This window comes from Solea solea, chromosome 10, assembly GCF_958295425.1.
Source record: "Solea solea chromosome 10, fSolSol10.1, whole genome shotgun sequence".
Taxonomy (NCBI): Eukaryota; Metazoa; Chordata; class Actinopteri; order Pleuronectiformes; family Soleidae; genus Solea; species Solea solea.
The window spans coordinates 20144710-20167448 of record NC_081143.1 but is presented as its reverse complement, the minus strand read 5'-3'; the positions used below and the strand labels follow the sequence as shown (position 1 = coordinate 20167448).

Here is a 22739-nt window from a genome sequence, read left to right as displayed (position 1 = left end):
AAACAGATTCACAGTCCGTTAGGTCTGACGACATAACAGTAGACAACAGTGACACCTGCAGTGACTTGAGTTTGCCTTGATGAGACTGCGTGTGCCAGGATTCTTGGTCAAGTTGGTGCAACTCTGCTATGAACCACGATCTGGAATTCTAACTGGCAACTATATTTAGAAATGGATTAGCACAATCATATATCTATATTATATAGTTTGGCTGTCATAATTAGTTTAACGTGTTCGTCGTGTACGGTACTCTGAGAAAAGTCTCTCCAATATTTGGCGCCGAGTTGGGCAGATATTTGGACTCTACCAACTGCTCAAATAAAAAAGAGAATATGATCAAAAGTAACAAAATGATTGTATATGGACAAACATGCTCAAATTTAACTTCAATTTCAGTATATGCGAGGCTGATACTAACCAGTGTTTATTTCTTGTAGTCACACAACTTCCCCAAATAATTACTATTATTATTGCCACAACCTTTTCTATCACACAATGGTACGAGCCATTCTATCCCGCCCCCGCCGCCATTTTCCATGTTATTCTCTTTACCCACACAGCCTTTTTACGAAATTTGAATGCAACAATTCGCAAAATATTGCTAGGTTTTCGGGCATTAAAGTCCCAGCTTCTCCTGTTAACCGGAGAGGGGGGAGTTTAACTCAATTTTCAGCAAAGGAGACGTCCATCCTACGCTGCCATGTACATCAAACAGGTAAGCTAACATCGTACTTGTTGGTGTTCTCGGCTGTCACTATCCTGGCGTAGATTATGCTACGTCTAAGTGATATTGCTAAATGGCTGAGCTCGGGGTGTCTAGGTTTTTGCACGCTATCCACGAATAACTGACTAACGTAGCGGAGTTTAACGCACCGGCGGCCGAAGAAGCTGAATAACCAGCATGCTAATGTTAGCTAGCGGCACCCGGGCAAATCTTGAATTGCCCGCCCCCTTCTCTAGATGCTAAGCTAACACAACGGGGCTAACGTTAACCTAGCCAATATACCATTTTACCATACACGTAGCACAACCACATGCTGTTATCGTTTTTAATGTATGCAGTAACGAGTTTCGATGGTATAGCGGCTGTCTAACACAGTTAATATCGTCAATATACAAACATGCACACCGGTTTATGAATGAGTAGCAGTCAGTAAAGGCCCTGTTGTAAACCGTGTCCGCTCACAACACATTTGTTACAGCGCTGAGTAGATAATATAAACACGTTGAGTATGTGAGGGTACTGGGAGAATTGGAGCGTTTAGTGGTGGGTCTAGACCGTTGGTCACTGTAGTCCTTTCACTTTAAAATACCCGTCCACTCGATAAACGCTGCCGTACACAGTAGGACGCTGACTCCGGTCTCTGTTTTTTTTTGCAGGTCATCATCCAGGGGTTCCGAAGTTACAGGGACCAAACTGTGGTTGACCCTTTTAGTCCAAAGCACAATGTCATCGGTAAGTGTATGCTACGGATGTTACAACGGATCTTTTCACTAAGATTTGATCGTCACTTATCTTTCAAGGTTAAAAACAATTATTTTAAAAGTCTGGAATCATCATCCACACCAATACATAAGTCTAAAAGTTTGTTTTTCGGATATAACCTATATACACAGAATTTTTATTTTTAATCCAAAACCATCCTTTAAATTTTTTAAATAATATTGTTAACTGACAATTGCAGTCACAAAATATATTTATATAAACTCCTTGACAGAAATAATAATTAAGTCTGTAGTACATTTACAGCAGTGTGAAGATTACTAGGAACAAGTTACCATATTGAAAATGGTTGTGCAGAAGATTCATGTGGGGTGCTGTGAACAAATGCCATATCCTCATCTTGTGTTTTATGTCATTGCAGTCGGGAGAAATGGCTCAGGAAAAAGTAACTTTTTCTATGGTATGAGATCCTCAGTTTATCATTAAGTAGTATTTTTTCTTTTTGCCTTTTTGTTTTCTAAGTCTGTTGCTCTTCTGTTTTGATAGCCATTCAGTTTGTGCTCAGTGATGAATTCAGTCACCTACGACCTGAACAGCGTCTGGCCCTGCTCCATGTAAGTACTGGAAAATATTGGATACAGTGCAAATTCTTTAAAGTGGCTTTGAGATTTAGTAGTTCTTTAAAATGTTGACAAAAGGATGTGTAATTTTACAGTAACTGGTGGATTATGAAAATGTTAATCATATTTTTGTTAAGAGATGTAATTTGTTCCATGGGAGCTTGATAAACAATGGGGGATTTTAACTTGTGAAACCATTAATATAAACATGGTTATGTGCTTTCTTACCCTCTCACTGTAGGAAGGAACTGGTCCACGTGTCATTTCGGCTTTTGTGGAGATTATATTTGACAACTCTGACAATCGGCTGCCGGTAGGAATTGCATAATTTCATAGTGATACCATTACTGTAAATGTTGACATAATTGATTATTTTCAACTTGATCACACTTTTCAGTAAGCCTATGTAATAGTGCCTGTCTGAATTGCAAATGATTGTAGACTTTCTCCATGCAATACACTCTCTAGCACACAAGTCGTTATTATTCTGATGACTATGAGAGGGTAGAAAAACTGAGCTCGAAATCCAAAGATAGTTTTTAACCCAGTGTTTAACTCTAATCATGTGCCCAACTAGCCAAGTGCACTGTTCTCATCTTGACTAGCAATAAACATCTCTTTCCTCAGATTGACAAGGAGGAAGTCTCCCTTCGCCGTGTCATTGGCGCCAAGAAGGACCAGTACTTCTTAGACAAGAAGATGGTGACGTAAGTATTGTTGTGGGGTGGCTGTCTTTGTCCCTGTAATCACAGGAAATTACAACTCTGTGATGCTGCACAACCACTTTTTTGATGGCGTCTGTTATTTTTGCAGTAAGAATGATGTCATGAACCTTCTGGAGAGTGCTGGCTTCTCCCGCAGTAACCCCTACTACATCGTCAAGCAGGGAAAGGTGAGAAAGGAGTCGGTGGCCACCTCCCACACTCACAACATCATTTGTGATTCACTTCTGTATTACAGTATGGAAGCAACCCTTTAAAAGGAGTTCCCTGCCATATTCGCATCAAAACCTGCAGAATGGAAGTTTTTCATACTACTTTTTCATAATACAAAATGATCATGTGGAAAATGTAACGCTTATATCTATTAGGAAAGCAGTACATCAAACAACAGGGTGTTCCTTCAATGCATTCTTTCAATGTGTCAATCAGATCAACCAAATGGCCACAGCACCCGACTCACAGCGTCTAAAGCTGCTGCGAGAGGTGGCGGGGACACGGGTGTATGATGAGCGCAAGGAGGAGAGTATTTCTCTCATGAAGGAGACTGGTAAATCACTGGTGTTAAATAATGATACTTCCACAGAACTGTGTTTGCATTACATTGTGGTTTGTATTTAAAAAATAACCTGGTGTGTTGTTTCCCAGAGGGGAAACGAGAAAAGATCAATGAGCTGCTGAAGTACATTGAGGAGCGTCTGCATACCCTGGAGGATGAGAAGGAAGAACTGGCTCAGTACCAGAAGTGGGACAAGATGAGAAGAGCCCTGGAGTACACCATCTACAACCAGGAGCTGAATGAGACCCGCGCCAAACTGGACGAGGTAATGCTTTGCTGCTACAGTGGGATTCACAATTAGAAACCAGTCAGTATAGTACACTATAACAGTATAGAACATAATACTGTTTTAGTCTATATTGATATGACTGTTGTCGTGTCCCCTTAACCATGTTAGATATCAAGCAGTTATTTTATGTATTGGTAGAATACATTTTTCTTTTTATGGAATGATAAATAATCAAACACTCACCATGGCTTTTGCTCTGAAGATTTGGAACTATGCTCTGTTCTGTGTCACCTATCATACCAAAGATGTTTGTGTAACATTCTGTGTGATATTTATTTAGTTGTTTTTGTGTTTGTTTGCAGTTATCCTCAAAGAGAGAGACCTGTGGAGACAAATCCAGACAGCTACGTGATGCTCAGCAAGATGCCAGAGACAAAGTAGAGGTAAAAAAAAATTCCACCAGGAACAGGAATATTGTTAACTCATACTGTGTGACCTGATTTTCCAAGCAAGCCATTCAGCCTTGGTTAATACAGTATCAAACTTGTTAACCCAGTATGCTGTCTTTTTTTTTTGTATCTCCAATTCTGTAGGAGACGGAACGTGTTGTGCGGGAGCTGAAGTCCAAAATCTCCGCCATGAAGGAGGAAAGAGAGCAGCTGTCGGCCGAACGCCAGGAGCAGATCAAGCAGAGGACCAAGCTCGAGCTGAAGACCAAGGACCTGCAGGACGAGCTGGCAGGCAACAGCGAACAGAGGGTATGGAAGCCTCCCATCTGCGTCACTAGGCACACGTGATACTGCACCAACACTCCCCCTCACCTGTCCCTTGCATCAACACTGTATGTAGAGAAGAACATTAAAACTCGGTACATTAGGAATAGTTTCTCGTATTGAGCCAAGATGACCTATTAATCTTTGCTGGATAAGAATTTGTGAATTAAAGCAGTGTAGCCTGTAACGTCAATATGTATCTCTAGCACAATGTTTTGTATACTGAGCTGGCACAAATCACTCTCCGCATGGCCTTGTGTTCAGCGTGTGTCTATGTTGGCTGGTGCTTGGATTAGGCCCACCTTGCTGTGGCTGGCACAGCATCAGCCAAAAGTTGTTGGAGCAAAATGAAAAGGAAGGAAGGAAGACAGAATTCTGTCACTAGCTGCTAGATGGTCCTGGTTTGATCAGGTTTCAGTTGGCTTCTGCACATGGGGGAACATGTACAGACATTTGCAGGCGTGGTCGCAGATACTGCATGATGTCCATCTATATTTTATTTTGGATGTACCAAGCCTGCACCTTATTGCGTAATCAGCACGTCACCGCCCCTCTAACCATTTTGTAGTCTGTTGTATGTGCAACCAAAAAAAACATTTAATTGGACTGATTTATCAGTTAAATTAAGCGATAGTGCATTCGTAATTGCATGTGGATAAATGCATTTAAACACAACTCCATTGAGGTCGTAAGGTAACCTTAAACGTGTCTGTCTCAGTGTCTTTTCTCTACGTCTTTGTTTAATAATCACTCCACTATCAACATTTTGTTACTTTCACTTCCCAATCGTCTGTATTAGGATATTTTTGAAGATTTTTTGTGAAATGTCATGTTTTTGCTCTTCCAGAAACGCCTGCTAAAGGAACGTCAGAAGCTGTTGGAGAAAATCGAGGAGAAGCAAAAAGAGCTGCAGGAGACAGAGCCCAAGTTTAACATGGTGAAAGAAAAAGAAGAGCGGGGTATCTCTAGGTAGGAATGACTCATCCTCCGCTATGTTTCCTTGAGCAGCTGGTGACTAGGCATCAATGAGTCATTTATAATGCTTTTAATTGATTTTGATGGCAAGAGTTCAGTAGGTGGATACACTTGTAGTTGAGATTGGAAGTATATGGACATGGACTCATTTTTCTTCTTTAGGTGATGATTTTCAGCACATTATCTTCGGAGGGGCAGCAGTGATAATATTAAAGTGAAGAAAATTGGTTTTAATATAAGTAGGCTTATGTCTGTATTGAAGGAATTACATTATGTGGGAGATAAAGTTTTTGCAAATAGTCTGAGTTTATTTGTGCTTGAACCAACTTTAAATGACACACAGCTACCTAAGAAACATTTCGTAGGAAGTGTTCTCAGTGTAGGAACGATGTGCACACAGTGTTATTATAATGAAGCAAATTAACAAAATATAGAGGTCACCTATTTATTAATTCTAATTAAGTCCAATATTTCACTTCAGTTTGAATGTACTGAAGCCATGTAATTATCCATGTTCTCCATTGACTGTAATTTGTTGATTTTCCGACAAAACAGTCTGGTGGACTGCTGTGAACAGTTGGGGACCTCAAGTCCACAAAGATAAATTCCTTTTTTAGCTCTTACTCATTCATCTGGAAGTCCTAAATAAATTCAGGACAACAATGAAAATCAGCAGGAAATGGAAATGTGTAGCTATAACTGAAAGTGTACACATGTTTTCTTTTGTTTGACTTATAACATGTGTCTTTCCTGTGTGAACGTGTTTAGCAATCATTCACAGTCAACACATGTATCCTTCCAGGCTCGCCCAAGCTACCCAGGAGAGAACAGACCTGTACGCAAAGCAAGGACGTGGCAGCCAGTTTACCTCTAAGGAGGAGAGGGACAAGTGGATTAAGAAGGAGCTGAAATCTCTGGACCAGGCCATCAATGATAAAAAGAGGCAGATTGCCGCCATCCACAAAGACCTGGAGGACACAGAGACAAATAAAGAGAAGAACCTGGAGCAGTATAGTGTAAGAGAATGATTTCAGAGCTATAAATATACTCTCTGGTTTTCCAGAAAGAAAGATTTGGAATTACCTTTCAAGTGCTGCTAAATTTATAACATGATCCTTCTATTTCTACTACTTAAAGTGTAATGTGTAGTGTAAGTTAATGTAATGTAAAGTGCTTATTTATTCACATCCATAAAATAACGTCAGTTTCTCGGTTTAATGGATACACCCATACAACAAAGTTTCAGTTTACAACACCAACCTCTTCACACCTGTTACTACTCTGGAGTTCTTAAGACAGTGAAAAATTAGGAGACACTGTCGGCACACCTCTGGATGGGCAGAAACTAAGGCTCGACATAGTCACTTGCATTTGTGTTCCAGGTGCTCAGTCATGACTCGGCTACTACCAGTGAATGCAAAGCATTGCTAACACTGTTAGTAACTGTCCAAAACCGTTATCCATTGCTGTAACAGCAACTGTTTTTGACATGTTTTTAAAGGGAAAACATGTGGTACTGATCACCTTAATAGTGGTTCTTTTCACTTATTGGAAGTCAGGACAGTGTGACTCTGAATCAGCACACACCCATTAAACTTAGCAGTCTATGTTTCATTTTGTTACCTTCTATAATTTTTAACTAACCTGACAGTGGCACACATCTGACCTGTTTTCAACTTGTGTCTTTAGAAACTCGATCAAGACCTTAATGAGGTCAAGACCCGTGTGGAGGAGCTGGACAAAAAGTACTACGAAGTGAAGAACAGGAAAGATGAGCTGCAGAGTGAAAGAAAGTAAGATCCTTCTTTCCTTTTTGCCTTTTCATTGATTCAATTTAAAGTTTATGCTTAAAGTCCCTGTAAAGTGATAAAAATATCTATTCTGATGTTGTCTCTCTTTATGAAATCATCTAAAATTCAACATCCAGAGCAACATTGTCTGCTCTGAGATACTGCAAGCGTGTCCGCTCAGCTGCTACACACTGGCACACTCATTCTGGTCTACCCATGTTTGTGGGACCTAAGACTGTGAATGTTGCCGTTTATCATTGTTTGTGCAGAATATAAATGTGAACACACATATTATTAAACTGCCCAACAAACTTGTAGAGAAGTGATGTTAACCTGCTTTGGCCCTGCTTAAAGCATGTATGTGTCCATGTCTGCTGGGAGTTCTGTCCTCTTATCCTAACTCCTACTCGCACTGAGGACCTGAACGCCATTGTTCGCCAGTATTTGTACTTAATATAAATGTAAATGTTCCAGTCCCAAACCAATTGTTTAAGAAATATGCAGAGAAGTGACATTTTCACCATTTTAATCCTCGTTACCCATCATACTAAAATGAAAATATAGTCAAGATGGATTCTTCCCTTCTTGTTGAACCATCAAACCCAACAAATTGGACATTTTTAGTCAAGTTTCCATCTGTTTAAAAAATAACACACCTCAAAATGATGATTTGCTTTCAATCTAAAAAGTGTGTATTGTTCTCTTTTTAGAACTGAATCTGATTTGTTTATTAAAGGACAACAAAATTTAAATAAAATTTGTGAGTATGTTTGTATTAAATCTGCTGGGCACACTCCACTGTGATCCATTGTTTTAGTCTAGTGGGTGAAAAGGCAGCATAATGACAGCTTTGATAGAGGGAACTCAAAATGAACAGCCCCCAGCTGCAAGCTATTGACCATGTATAAATGTAGAATCTGTATAATCTAAAAATATCAGCAAACAAATTACCCTAATGGAAACAAGAGGGTGATGTTTTGGCAGTGCCCTTGCTTTTATAATTGAAAGGATTGTTTCTCAATTTTCAAGTGTTCTGAAAAACAATATTCCCCCCGCTCATATAGAGGATAAAGCGGTACAAAAAGGATGGACGGATGTACATTTGAGAATATGTTATGCTGTTATTATATCTTCAACTGATACTGGCCATTGACTGTTTCTAGTAAACATTTATTATAAGTAGTTGCGACCTAGAGAGTGAGAAGCCGAAAGAAAGTATTAAAGTATTTCATTTGTGTTAGTATTTAGTACCCATTTTCCTTACTGTAGCTCACTTTTTCAAAAGCATCAAAATAATCTTACTTAAGAATTTACCTCTGGATCTACAAACGGACCATTTTTTTTTGAAATTCCAGGACTCCAGGAAAAGATTACAGATATGATAAGAATGATCGCATAATGATGGATAATTAGAGCTGTCCCTCGTTCTAAAAATCAAGTTTGAACCAATTTATAATGACCCATAATTCATTTGATTCAATTCAAACGTCTCACGCTGAACTTCTGTATGTACACAAATGGATACAAAAAGTGTTTACTGTTACACAATTATATAATACTTATGCCTGTCTGTCTCTCCTTGTTTGCTGTTCCTGTGGGCATCATGGCTTCAATTGGGTTTTGGTGTTAGTTGTGACAGAAGTGTAACAGTCTGTGGTTGTCTGTGTCTGTCCAGCTACCTGTGGCGTGAGGAGAACGCAGAGCAGCAGGCCCTGGCAGCCAAACGTGAGGATCTGGAGAAGAAACAGCAGCTCCTTCGAGCAGCCACTGGCAAGGTCTGTTACTTTGTGCATGACTGTGCAATTACTAACTTGCGTAACTTAACTACAGCATACCAAATGTTCTCTCTGCTGATTAGGGCTGAATGATTTGGGGACAATATCAAACTGATTTTATTTTTGTTATGGATATTGAGGATTGGTTTGCTACATGAGATATCGTCAAATATATGAAGTGCTTCCTGCTCATATGTACTATTTGTTTGTAACTTGTTTTAGAGGTACATATATATTTCGGTGCATCTTGCATGCCTTACACGTGACGCTTATCACTGCTTACAATGACTGTTGTGAGCTAGTCCCTCTTTTTAGAGTGAGAAAGGAGTGTATGCAAGTCTCTCCTAAGGTAACCGTAAAGCCTTTTCATCATCAAGACTCCAACAGGTCCTCCTTGTGATCTTACATAGGAACTGGGAACCTTTAGTGTTTTGTAGCAACAGTGTCCCAGGAGAACATACCCATTTTTGTTTATCCATGATTGTTTGAGTTTCTGAATAATGTCTGGCTGATATAAATGGAAGGTGTTTGCGGCTCCATGGACAAATGTCATGGATATAATTTTTCTTTCATGGGTGTGGAGTGCATCTCATCTCAAGTCGTGGAGTATTTTTACAGATTGAACACTGAGGGCTGTCTACCATAATTTTGTGGGTTACTAGTAATGGATACACACACTGTATATAGTATATATTAAACGCCAATATGGATTTTAGTAGAGAGGAGAGGTCAAAGGGGAAGCAATGAGAACCATGGACTGCACTTTGTTAGAGTGCTTTGAGGTGAAAACTATGTGCGAGCCAGAGCAGAGGAGCTGTTCAATATCACCGTAGTGCTGAAATGACCACTGACTGTGACAAAAATAACTTCACAACATCACTCCTACTTGATAAATAGGCAAGCAAGTAGTACGAAGTCGATAGAGCGCAATGAGACTGAAGCGAGTGGTGACAAAAACTGATCCGGTAATCAACAATCTGCATAAACCATATCAAATGATGATTTTACTGAAGTGAACAGAGGCAGCATGTAGAAACGCATGTTCATTTGGGATCATTTTTATTATGTAGTTTTGCAATTTTCACTAACAGTTCACAGATCACAATTTCATCATTTTAGGTACTAATAGAAAATAATCATGAGTTTGTGTTTTCTTTATTGAATTGCTGCTTGAAAATAGTACAAACATCATGGTTATTTGCAAAATGTTTCATGTATCTTTATACAAATGGATTCATTACATTTGTGAATTAAGTGCGACATCAATTGTCTAAAAATAATTTCTCTATTTCATTTTGTCTTTTAGGCCATTCTGAATGGCATTGACAGCATCAACAAAGTTCTTGAGCATTTCCGTCGAAAAGGGATTAACCAGCATGTTATCAATGGTTACCACGGCATCGTCATGAATAACTTTGAATGCGAGCCTGCTTTTTATACCTGTGTGGAGGTGACTGCTGGTACCAGGTGAGGATTTTCACTAGTAGCTTCTGAACAACGCACACAGTCTGATTTTAACCATTTAGGGCTGGAAGTGTGAATGTGTATTATTAGGTTTGTGTACTTGTGTATGTGTATATGATGACAAATATGTGCATTTATAATATTTTGTCATTTGTAAAACATGTGACTGTTTGAAATAATTGTGAATTAATCAAATTTTGATTGAGAAATCATTATGCATTTATTACATTTAATAAAGTTTTCTTTGTGCAGTATTAGGCTTACAAAAATTCACAAGATTGTCAAAATCCTGAAGGGGGGGAGATTCAATTTGATACAGTTTCTTGAATGAAACGCAAGAATAACAACAAATTAGAAGTTCAGATACACATTGACATGTATTCTAACCTGCTTGTCAACATTTTCATCTTTCCCAGACTGTTTTACCACATTGTGGAGACAGATGAAGTCAGCACCAAAATATTGATGGAGTTCAACAAAATGAACCTGCCTGGAGAAGTCACATTCCTGCCATTGAGCAAGCTTGATGTCCGAGACACAGCCTATCCAGAGACCAATGTAAGAGACGTTTATAAGATGCATCTAGTACATTATAGCTCGTAAATCCCAGTTGCGTTGTGCTCATACCAGTTTGTTTTTGTTCCTTAAGGATGCTATTCCTATGATCAGCAAACTGCGCTATAGCACCCAATTTGACAAGGCCTTCAAGCACGTGTTTGGAAAGACCTTGATTTGTCGCAGCATGGAAGTTTCCACCCAGCTGGCCAGGGCTTTCACCATGGATTGTATAACTTTGGAGGGTAAGCTGAGAATCTTAACAGTTGACTGTACAGTTTACATCACTATCACAGGAACATAAAAGGAAGTCAACCTAAAGATTCTGACGAAGTGAGTCAGCAGTCATCTGTTAAAACAAAGGAAGAGAAAATGTAAATAGGTCTAGATATTTAGGTACATCTGTGTTGTTAGTCACATGCTGTGTCTGTGACAATTTGTTTCACTTGTTCAAGACAAAGTACATTCTGTGAAATGAAATCTAAAGTACATTCTCTATTGACTGCAGCAGCAGTATTTATAGAATCTTGTAATATATATTAGCCAGTGTGATTGTGTGAAGCATAATCTATGTACACTATGTTTCCCTTAGCAAAGACTTGTATGTTGTGGCCTTTTACATAGATTATTTGTTATCTACACTGCATTGTGTTTGGACCATGTAGGTGACCAGGTGAGCCACCGTGGAGCGTTGACGGGAGGTTACTATGATACCAGAAAGTCTCGCTTGGAGCTGCAGAAAGACATGAGGAAGGCTGAGGAGGAGTTGGGCGAGCTGGAGGCCAAGCTCAATGAGAATCTGCGCAGGAACATTGAACATATCCTTTTTATCATAGATAAATGCTACATTGTTTGTACAAGGGAATGTTGGTTCCGTGTGCTCTCCACTATACATTTTTGGGATATTTCCATTCGTTTTCAAATGCACATTAATAGCTAGCCGTCTGCAGACATAATACCAGTATGACTGCCAGTGACATCTCAGGAGATTTCTCTTTCTCATTCTTTTTCTGAACCTTGATATCATAAAGTAGAGTCTGTATTTTAAATGTAGATTAGATTAAATTAAATAATCTGGGCTGTGGAGCTCCTTCAAAGCCAGTAGGAGGCTGACACAAAAGAGGGTCTAAGCAGGTTGGGAAAAGATTTGTGCGTGTCAGGTCACATTGGCCTGAGCCATGACTCACTGCTTAACAGCCAATGAAGGCAAAACAGGCAGACCAGAGAAGAATTGTTTTTGCACGTAGAGCATATTTTTCGATATAGCCAGTTCCACCCAGGTATGATCCATCAGTGTGTTTACACACCTGTGTGACTGTGTGTTGCTACACACTCGCAGCCAGTCTTGTGTATGCAGATCAATTTGCGCACCTGGGGATTACGTATGTGTGTGTAGGCAGGGGAAGTGAATGACTGAGCTGATGACATAGCCCTTGTCCTTTCCTCCTGCAGTGGTGAGTCAGTGAACAGATCAATTATTTAAAAGCCTTTTGTTGTTCACTCTGCACCTTTTAACCAGTTGGTAATCATTGGGTTATGCATCTTACCTATTCCTTCTATTTCAAGTTGCCATTTTTGTTTTTGTCATGCTGTGACCTTGAACTTTGACTGTTCATAACTGCTCTTATTGAAAGTAATTGAAATTGACCTGATATATACAATATGATTTATTATTGGAGGGTCTTCTTTCCATCTGACCTGGATAGCAAACAAACCAGCCCTCTGACTTCTGGTAGCCATTTAATTCAGCTGAAGGATTTGTCCCCTGTTTTATTGAGTCCTGTTAAACCTCAAAGGACAAGGAGTGTGCCACAGTCTAGAGATCGATAAGCCTGTCTATTAAATTAGCTCAGTGATGAGTACGGGCAGCCTCAGCCTTGATGTCTTCTTTTTGAACATTTTTGGTTTGAACTTTAAGACTACACCAATTAGAGCAGCAACGAGAAACAGAATTGTCTTCATTTTCTACTGTGATGTAAGGGCACAGGTGTTTTGAAATGAAGCAGAGTATGGAGGTAGATATTATTTTTGTCCATTTAGAATTGGCTGGAGGTTTGTTTCAGTGGTGCAGTGTGCGCTGGTTAGCTGCTGGTGTGAGTTGATGGCACGTTGCGTGCTCCCTTGCATTTGTTGTATTTCCAAATAACTAGCAAATGTGGCATATTGTGAGTCATGTCAAGCTCTTTCTTCCTGTAAACTGTACACTCAAACACTCACTTGCTGCCCATTAGCAAGCAAGTGCTAACACTGCTGACTTTCTTACGCGTTGCTCAGTGACAGTGTCTTCATTTATGGTCGTGAGGGGAATCTGAATCAAAGCCGATCACAATCAACTTTAAATCAAAGAAATATATATTTTTGGAATCGATTTACTCTTTGAGGGAAAATAATGAAAAAGTCCATCCAATGGTAGCATTATTCTTCCTGACCTGCGGCCTCCACGCATCAACAATGAAATCGACCAACTGATGAACCAGATGCAGCAGATTGAAACACAACAGAGGAAGTTTAAGGCGTCCAGAGACAGCATTCTCTCAGAGATGAAGATGCTAAAGGAGAAGAGGCAGCAGTCGGAGAAAACATTCATGCCCAAGGTGATCACTTGCTGATGGTGTAATGGTCATTAAGACCTGACTCAACTGAAACACTGACCTCAGTCTTTTTTTTACATTTTCAGCAACGCAGTCTGCAAAGTCTGGAGGCCAGTCTCCATGCCATGGAGTCCACCAGGGAGTCACTGAAGGCCGAGCTGGGTACAGATCTGCTTTCTCAACTCAGCCTGGAGGACCAGAGACGCGTCGATGACCTCAATGATGAGATTCGTCAACTGCAGCAGGTCAGGAGAAGGATAAGTCAGAAACATAGGCTCTGTGGCACAGTTGATCATACCGTCGCAGTTGGCAACATGAAATTCTGTTTAAAAAACAAATGGCTGCATCTAGTAAAAGGTTGTTAGGTGCCTTCACCTGCTGCTTGCATATGAACCAACTCTGACGTGTTAGATTCATATTCAGAGCTACAACTTGGATTTAGAAGTGACAAAGCTTTAGCCATTTAATTATTAGTTTTACTTATGTATGTTCAGTATTATTTGCTGTAGATAACTTGAAAGTATCAGTAGCTATCTATTATATTTAAAATTAAAGGTGGACTTGACCGCGATTCATCCGAAATGTACCCACGGGTGCATGGGTGTTTTTTATTATGTAAATATAAAAAATATGGTCCTAACTTCATGTGTTTGTTGAAAATAAAATGATTAGTGATTAGTTTGGACTTGAAAACGTTCATATTTAATATTAGATGGTGCGACAATAAACAAAAGTGTGTTGGTCATCCATGCTGTGGTGCTTGGATAATCATGCCTTAAAATAGATGGGAGAAAATACCTACTGCCCACATTTTGTTTTGTTTTATTTTCCCCTCCCCTCTCTGCCTCCTGCATGTGTATTCAAATGACCTGATTGAGGTGAGAGAAGTAGGCAGCAGCTGTGTGTGGGATGTTCCTGTGATCCACTGTTTTTCTCTCGCTGCCAGCTGCTCTCAGCTTTCACCTCAATGAACTCGTAGCCATTCCTGCAATCGTTATGCAACATCACTCCACCCCCTTCAACATTGAGTTTTTCATGTATGGTCTTACAGTGTTGGCAGCTGTTGATCTACTTTTGCTTCAAACATAACACTTTCTCCTTGACACAAGTAGATGTACTCATGGGGTGATATTTTTATTCCATTTTTGGTTAGATAATTTATTGCTATAATTTGAGTGTCCTCATACGTAGTGCTCTGATAAATAAAGATGTAGACATCTTTAACAGACACTAGATAAGTCAGTTATAACAATGGTTTGGAAGTGGTTGGAAATAAGTGGAAAAAAAATGGCTGTTGGACAGTTAATAATGGTTTATGTCTTTAACAATTTAAGGTAGCCTCCTAACAGGTCTTTCATTTTGGTCTCACTACCACAGGACAACAGACAGTTGCTGAATGAGAGGATCAAGCTTGAAGGCATTATGACCAGAGTGGAAACGTATCTCAATGAGAACTTAAGGAAACGTCTTGACCAAGTGGAGCAGGTAAACTGTCCCTTCAAAGTACCTTAAAACATGCCGTGTACCTCTTTTAAGTCTCTGCATGTCAAATGTTTTTCTGTCACATAATGAAAGATTTATGTAAAATGACTGCATTTTTATTTATTAATTTTAAATGAGTAAAGTAGTAAATTATACTGTATGTAATTGTTACTCGTGTAGATGTCGTTTGATGTTTCAATTTATACAATGTGTTTGAATTGTGGTCTATGTAAATGGAGTCTTGATTTAATGCTTTCATTCACACTTTTCAGAAGAGGGGAATTTGAATTTACAAGGCCCTTTTTTTTTTCTTATGTGGCCTAATTTCCATTCACACAGGAGCTGAATGAGCTGCGTGAGACAGAGGGAGGCACAGTGCTCACGGCCACAACATCTGAGCTGGATGGCATCAATAAACGTGTCAAAGAGACTTTGGCTCGATCAGACGGTACACGGTTTCTTAAATTTTCAGCTGGGTAGCAGTGTGATGTGCATAGAAGCCCTTTAGTGGCCAGTACGTCAGTTGCCTTTTAGTCGTCTGTCCTGCCATTCCCTTCTTTTTACCAAAGAGTCAGGGAACCTACCATCCTTTACCCATTCATTGGGATAGTTTCCCTAGAATATGGCAGGATTTGCTGTCTGACTCAAAAATTTGTTCCATGAGACTGGTTACATAGTTGTAGACATGTTCTGCTCTTGCTGTGAGGTTGATAAGCAGCAGCAGTTCATATTCAATCATTGTTAGGAACTTGTAACCATTTTTATTTCAATTTTCTAATTAGGATTAACCCAATGAATCATTTATCAGATTTTCTCTTGTCTTCTTTTATCCTATTTTGCTGAAAGATCATCCACATGTCAGTGGAAGGATATTAAGGCAAACTAATTGTAATTGTGGGAAAGGAAGATAAAACTCATCTTTTAATGAGTGGTTCATCATTTCTGCAGTGCCTCTTAAACCCATCTTGTCTGTGACAGTTTTATTAAGTCTCTTCACCAATACTTCACAAGACTTCACTTATATATGCATATTTAGACCACATTTGGTTTGGAACTACTGCATCACCCTTATTGCCTCTTCCACAGAACTCGATACTATGATTGACAAGACGGAGGCAGAGATCAAAGACCACATTAAGAGCATGGAGCGCTGGAAGAACATTGAGAAAGACCAGAACGATGCCATCAACCATGACACCAAGGAGCTGGAGAAAATGACCAACAGGCAAGGCATGTTGCTCAAGAAGAAAGAGGAGTGCATGAAGAAGATCAGAGAGCTTGGCTCACTTCCTCAAGAGGCCTTTGAGAAGTACCAGACTCTCACACTCAAACAGGTACGCAAACACACATGTTAAATTTAACCATTAAGCATTAAGCATTAAAAACCACTGACGGGGGGGGGGAAGTGAAAAACATTCTGCTCTCATTATTGAGACTGTGCATGTGTAGTAAGCAGCCAGCCGGTGATGTGTTTGGTGTTGTAAAATTAGACAAACATGAAAATCGGACAGGCCTTGACAACAACCAAATTTAAGACAGCTGGTCAGAACATCTCCCAATAGCAGGTCCCGCAGAGCAAACTGTAAACACAGTGACATACAGTATTATTGACTTAATAAAGCTTTTACTGAATGTGCTAGCACACAGGTGCCTATGTACAAACACAGTACACCCACATTAGCATTAAGAGTCTTGCTGTTGTCCCCTGATGATCAAATAAGCTATGTCCCTTTTGTCTGTTGTGCACTGAATCTTGACAATATAGCTCAGTTAGGGTGAGGATTTAGTACACTAACCAAGTGACAGGTATGCAAAGAGACTGTTTGTGTTTTGTTGTAATGCTCACAGCTTAAGTGGAAAGTACAATTTAATGGTAAGGATGGTAAAAACATTATGGATTTTTGACAGTTTGCCAGTGAGGTGGGATTTTGTCCGAGTGCTGCAAGTGGTCAGTGTGACCGTGACAGATATTTGTATTTGTTTGCGCAGGCTAACCAAAAACACTATTCACAGCTCTATAGTGAAACAGCCGTGCAATTATGAGAGGTGTAAAATGTGTTGGATAATTATTAAACTTGAGCTGCCACAGTTGTTTGAAAACACAGTTATTGCAGCTGTGGGTCTATGTGTCTAAGTGCTATGATGGAAAATTATAGTTGTGTCTGAAAGTTAAATGCTGGTTTCAGTCTTCACTTTGTAGACTCAGGTTTGTCGTAATCTTAATCCTCACTTTACTAGCGTGACTTCAGATTTGGGCTGCAACTAACAATTATTTTCATAATCAATCAATTTGTAGATTCCTTTCCCGATTAATCGAGGACTCGTTTGGTCTGTCAAATGACAAAAAAAAAAGTTGATCTGTGTAGAGAAAGAAAACAGAAAATATTCACATTTAAAATGTAATGTGTATATACAGTATATACATATATTATATATATATATATATGTATGTATGTATGTATGTATATATATATATATATATGTATGTTTGTGTATATATATATATGTGTATATATGTATATGTGTGTGTGTTTATGTATGTGTATGTGTATATATATATATATATGTATATGTGTGTGTTTATGTATGTGTATATATATATATATATATAAATATAAATATAAATATAAATAAATGTGTATATACACACATACACATGTCCTGTAGATCAATTTCTTAAATTCTTCAATTACTTGAGTCACAGTTGACAAACACACAGATAAGACCCAGTTCTCAAAAAAGAAATAAGGTCCAAGGTCATCACGTCAAACCCACTCACTTGTGACTCAGACTCTAGCTGGTGCTGTCTGAGATTTATTTTCAGCCATCTGCCACTGGGACTCTTGAGCATCAAGTGAACTTGGCTACATATTTGATAATTGTCTCAACTCTCCTCCTTGAAAATGCTGAAAATAGCCCCAGATTTTCTCATAAAGACTCCACAGAGTCAATATTTCTCCACATGACACAGTTCAATGGAAATATGGGGCCACTGATTGCACAAGTGTTGAAAGGAGCATGTAATGATGGCTGTTGGTCATGTGCCCTCTGGTCATGTGCCCTCAGCCAAGGGAGTGATGCTTTGGCTTGTATTTTCTTTTCTGACCGTGGAGGAGAATAATTCAAAGTGTAGATTTATTTGTATTTATTTAGATTTTTTTTAAACTTAACCTTGCAAGATGAGGTGCATTCACTCTGTGGGAAACTGTGCAAAATTGAGGATCATTATGCTAGTTTTCAATTTGATGCAAAGGTATAAAAATCACCCATAAATACCCCAGAATATACATTGGATATGGGATTTCTTTTATGAACAGTTTATGCAGATATCCAGGTAATTCCAAAGGGTTCACATACTTTTTCATGCAACTGTATGGTGTAAAAAGAACAATTTTTAAGTACCCATAACCCATAATTTTCATTACCATTACGCTAAAATAAATGTTTTCTGTAATTGTTACTGAATCGGTTCATGTCATCTACAGATATGAAGAGCAAAGCACCTGAAATGTACAATAGATTAGATTGTATGTCCAGTGATATTGATGTTTTAAGTAACGGCAGTAAACCACTTTTGAATAATGATTTGCTCCAGGTGAAGTTAATCCGACAAACCAATCGTTTTTGGTTGTTTCTTTTCCATCAGTTGTTCAGAAAACTGGAGCAGTGCAACACGGAGCTGAAGAAGTACAGCCATGTCAACAAGAAAGCCCTGGACCAGTTTGTCAACTTCTCTGAACAGAAGGAAAAACTCATCAAACGTCAGGACGAGCTGGACCGTGGCCACAAATCCATCATGGAGCTCATGAACGTGCTGGAGCTCCGAAAGTATGAAGCCATCCAGCTCACTTTTAAACAGGTACACAAGGCAGACTCTGGTCGACGTGTCCATTGACTTAATTTGTCCTGTAGAAGAAAATGTTACGGCGTATGGCTCGGACAGTGACCTCTAGAGTTGGATGAGTAAATATGAGACCAGTGTCAACGCGTGAATCATATCTGGAGGCTCTTAGATGTTTCCAAAAATGTTTAGCAGTTGTGATTTTTTTTGGGATGATGGTATCATGGATGATACCTGCAAGTTCTTCAATAATCCTGTCAGTCTGGATTTATTTTGTTATTCATTGTCCTCTCCATACTTTGAGTGGTCTGTCATATTAAGTTTGAGCCTCACACTGGAGTCTGATTTTCTAATTTAATGTTACTAATAATTAACTATTCTCCATCCTTTTCGCAAACGTGTCTCTTGTAGGTGTCAAAGAATTTCAGCGAGGTTTTCCAGAAGTTGGTGCCAGGTGGCAAAGCTACGCTGGTGATGAAGAAGGGCGACGCTGAAGGCAGCCAGTCGCAGGATGAGAGTGAGAGTGGAGCAGACAGTGAGCGAGGCTCCGGCTCACAGAGCAGCGTTCCTTCAGTGGACCAGTTCACTGGTGTCGGCATCAGGGTGAGAACTTGTTTCCTGTAGTTTCCTGCGTTTGACTTTGAATACTCGACTTTTAGACTCGACAGTCTAATTTTTGTACATTTTTCCTGTGCAGGTGTCGTTCACAGGGAAGCAGGGAGAGATGAGGGAGATGCAGCAGCTGTCCGGAGGTCAGAAATCTCTTGTGGCCCTGGCTCTGATTTTTGCCATCCAGAAGTGTGACCCCGCCCCTTTCTACCTGTTTGATGAGATCGACCAGGCCCTGGACGCCCAGCACAGAAAGGCTGTCTCAGGTAAAAATGCATACATGCATAGAGAGAGACAGTGCAATCAATAAATGGCGGAGATTTACTTGAGGAACAACTGAAGAGAAATGTGCAGTTTTCATATTAAAACATGATAGAGTTCTCAAAGGGTTGGGCCGAAAAAATCTGCAAAGGAGGGGGGTCGAGTCGGGCCTCGGGCTTCCTTTTCTTGCAGGTTGTAAGTTCTATGTTGTTTGTTGTGAATCATGGTTGCAGCCTGGGGTGGACCTGATTTTCATACTTACATACACAAAATCCATGAATCTAACAAATGTGTGCTCTTAATCGATTGTTTCAAAGACAAGTGTGGCTCATCTTTTGTCTCTCTTTGTATTGTGACCATTCAAGACATGATTGTTGAGCTGGCAGGCCACGCCCAGTTCATCACCACCACTTTCCGGCCGGAGCTTCTTGAGTCTGCCGACAAGTTCTATGGTGTGAAATTCAGAAACAAGGTACGGTTTCTGTGCGAGGACAGTATCACATTTGATTTTTACCTGATGAGATGTGGTAGATTTTACAGTTATTAACAGCTATTTTTTCGTATCATATACGAAGATGTTCTCTGGTCTCTTGGGACACTTTATCCTTATCTTGTTTAGTCTTGCCTAAAAAAACCATTGACCACAGCAGAAGGGAAGTTTTTCTGTCATCTTCATAATGAGGTGCCTTTGTGTAAATTCAGTTGATTGTGGCTGCTGTAGTTTCCCTTGGTGCAATTATTATTTGTGCTTTCAATCCACTCTTCTCTATTGACTCACATTTTTCCTCCTGTAGCCCAGGTTTGTTTTCTGCTCCGCTGTCTCGGTCAAAACACAATATTTCCTCCAACAACTGTTTTAGGCAGAGCTGACGAAAATGAAGTAGCTCATCGGTCTTTGAATATTGTTTTTTGTTTTTGCTTTTAGGTGAGTCACATTGATGTCATCACAGCGGAGCAGGCCAAAGACTTTGTGGAGGATGACACCACCCATGGTTAAAGTCTTCAGCTCGCCATCATCCTCTCTTATCACCTCCCCCACCTCTACAATGCACTGCGTAGCTCAAAGCCGTTTACATCTGGGCTCAAGTCAGAAACACTCAATCCACCAGCTTTTTTTTTTTTTTTTTTTTTTTTAAATAGTCATCTTAAAGAATAAGTCAGATTTTCTCTTCAGGTGGAATTAAATTTCATGTTCATCTTGATGTTAGCCATGGCTTACTTTTCACCCTCCCAAAAAAGATGGATTTGTTTAAATCTCCCTCAGGAGACATTAGTTTTATCACATTATTCTGTCTTGCGGTGCCTCTGTGTGGATTCAGAAAATATCAGTGCAGTGAAACCTGCTGTAAAGTCCTAGTGGGAGAGAGAAAGAGAGCACTTCACGTCAACCCTTTGTGTTACTGTGATAAAGGTTTTTTTTTTCTTACAAACAATGGTCGTGAGCTGAGGTTTGGTAATCTGTCGTTTTGAAATAAGCTTACGAAGCTTCAGGACCTTTGCGGAGAACAAGTCTTCTCGTGTACAATAAAAACGCTTTTGATACGACTTAGATGGAGAGATTGTTTTGTGAAATCTTAAAGCTCAGTGGGAATGGGCGGGTCTTATGTGGGTAGTTGTCGACGCCCTTAAAAAACGTTCCTGTTTGCTCTGAGGTTCTTGTATTGTATACTCTTTGTATTCCTGACTCAATGCTAACATGTATCTGTCCTAACCAACCACCAACGGCTCAAATGTTATGGCTGTGGTTCCTTTAATGTATTGTGTCATTTCCTGTTCTTTAGGTCATTTAAACATGTGAAAGGTTCAATTCCATTAGATATCCATTTGGGACATTATCACAGCCCGCTGACTTGATGTTTAAAAAAACAAACAAAAAAACTACGCAGCGACGCAGTGTTTTTAGAGACTCACAGTTTAAGTCGTAAGCTGTAAATTGTAATTTATCACCTTTTCCTCATGGATATTTAGTTTGGGATTACACCTCTCATGTGTTGTGCCTAGTTTCAAATCTGATTCTTTTTATATATATATTATTTTAAAACTCACAACAAAAATAATAAAAAACTTTAAACTGTATGTTGTATGCAGCATCCGTGTTGGATGTGACTTGTAAGGGTCACTAGGTGGTGCTGTGCCCCAGATACCTTTATAGTCACATGGTTCTGTCTCGTGAGGGTTTTTTCTTTTAAGTCTTTTTAAATGAATCCAACTTTGACTTGTATTTACATTCGTGACTGAGTGGATTTATTTAATTTAAAATGAACCAATCAATCACACTTTATATGTTTAATACGAAGCAGTGCAGCTGCTTCACAGGATTGAAGAGGAAAAACAAGAACAAGCAAACGCTGTCATAGATCTCAGCCACGAGGGAAACACTGGAGACTACTATACTAATGTGGCCAAAACCTAGTGGGAATAAAAGCAAAATAAATGAGTAATAACAAGAAAATAAAGAACACTGATCTCATATAAAGTTTATTAAAAAAGGGTATATAAATATACGAGTTAAAAATAGTGGCTGGAAATGTGGAGAGAAGAAAAATAGAGTGAAAAATAGAAAGAATGAAAACTGTTTCTCTTTAGTCTTCTGTTCAGGATTTCTCAGTGTCTAAAAATATGGCTCAATGACTGTAGTTGGCGTCAAACGCTGTAATAACATAAGAACCCTCGGTGAGCTTGATCAGCAGTTTGCGAGCTGTTCACTCCTGAGTAACTGCACCTGCTCCTACACCACAGTCTTAAAAAAGTGTTTCATGTCCTTGATGTAAAAACACACCAAAGCTCTTCCTCAGCTAAAGATAAGGAAATGAAGAAGAGGAGAGAGAAAGCAGGACTGTATCCAAACCCGTGTGTTTATTAGGTCAACTAATAAACATACAAGTTAACAGCATGTTAAATTTAACAGGATGTTATATTGTCACAATTTATGTAATGTGATACAACTGTTATATATCTGCTTCTCATTTCCTTCTTCTGTCACTACACCTTGTCTCCCTCTTTCCCTTTCTGTCCCCCAGCTGTCCTCTGTCCTCTCTAACCCCAGGGATTT

At 39.4% G+C, this 22739-nt stretch overlaps 1 protein-coding gene across 1 annotated transcript; it reads left to right on the top strand.

Annotated features, from left to right (window-relative positions):
- Positions 1-515: 515 nt before the first annotated feature.
- Positions 516-21763, top strand: smc3 (structural maintenance of chromosomes 3). Its single transcript, XM_058640710.1, has 29 exons — positions 516-715; positions 1381-1456; positions 1866-1904; positions 1991-2058; positions 2306-2377; positions 2692-2771; positions 2878-2956; positions 3216-3333; positions 3432-3607; positions 3934-4014; positions 4165-4329; positions 5192-5313; positions 6122-6335; positions 7009-7112; positions 8785-8884; positions 10191-10351; positions 10765-10906; positions 10998-11148; positions 11569-11721; positions 13346-13497; positions 13581-13739; positions 14872-14979; positions 15316-15424; positions 16063-16310; positions 18623-18835; positions 19229-19420; positions 19515-19692; positions 20053-20159; positions 20613-21763. The coding sequence occupies exons 1-29, from the start codon at positions 701-703 to the stop codon at positions 20682-20684; spliced, it is 3654 nt and encodes a 1217-aa protein (XP_058496693.1). The 5' UTR covers positions 516-700; the 3' UTR covers positions 20685-21763.
- The last annotated feature ends 976 nt before the right edge of the window (positions 21764-22739 follow it).

Bases quoted from the DNA above. Each gene is read 5' to 3' on its own strand.
- smc3 (XM_058640710.1), top strand. The intron at 1,905-1,990 runs GTATGAGATCCT...CTGTTTTGATAG, and splicing joins AAAAAGTAACTTTTTCTATG to CCATTCAGTTTGTGCTCAGT. The intron at 4,015-4,164 runs GTAAAAAAAAAT...CCAATTCTGTAG, and splicing joins ATGCCAGAGACAAAGTAGAG to GAGACGGAACGTGTTGTGCG.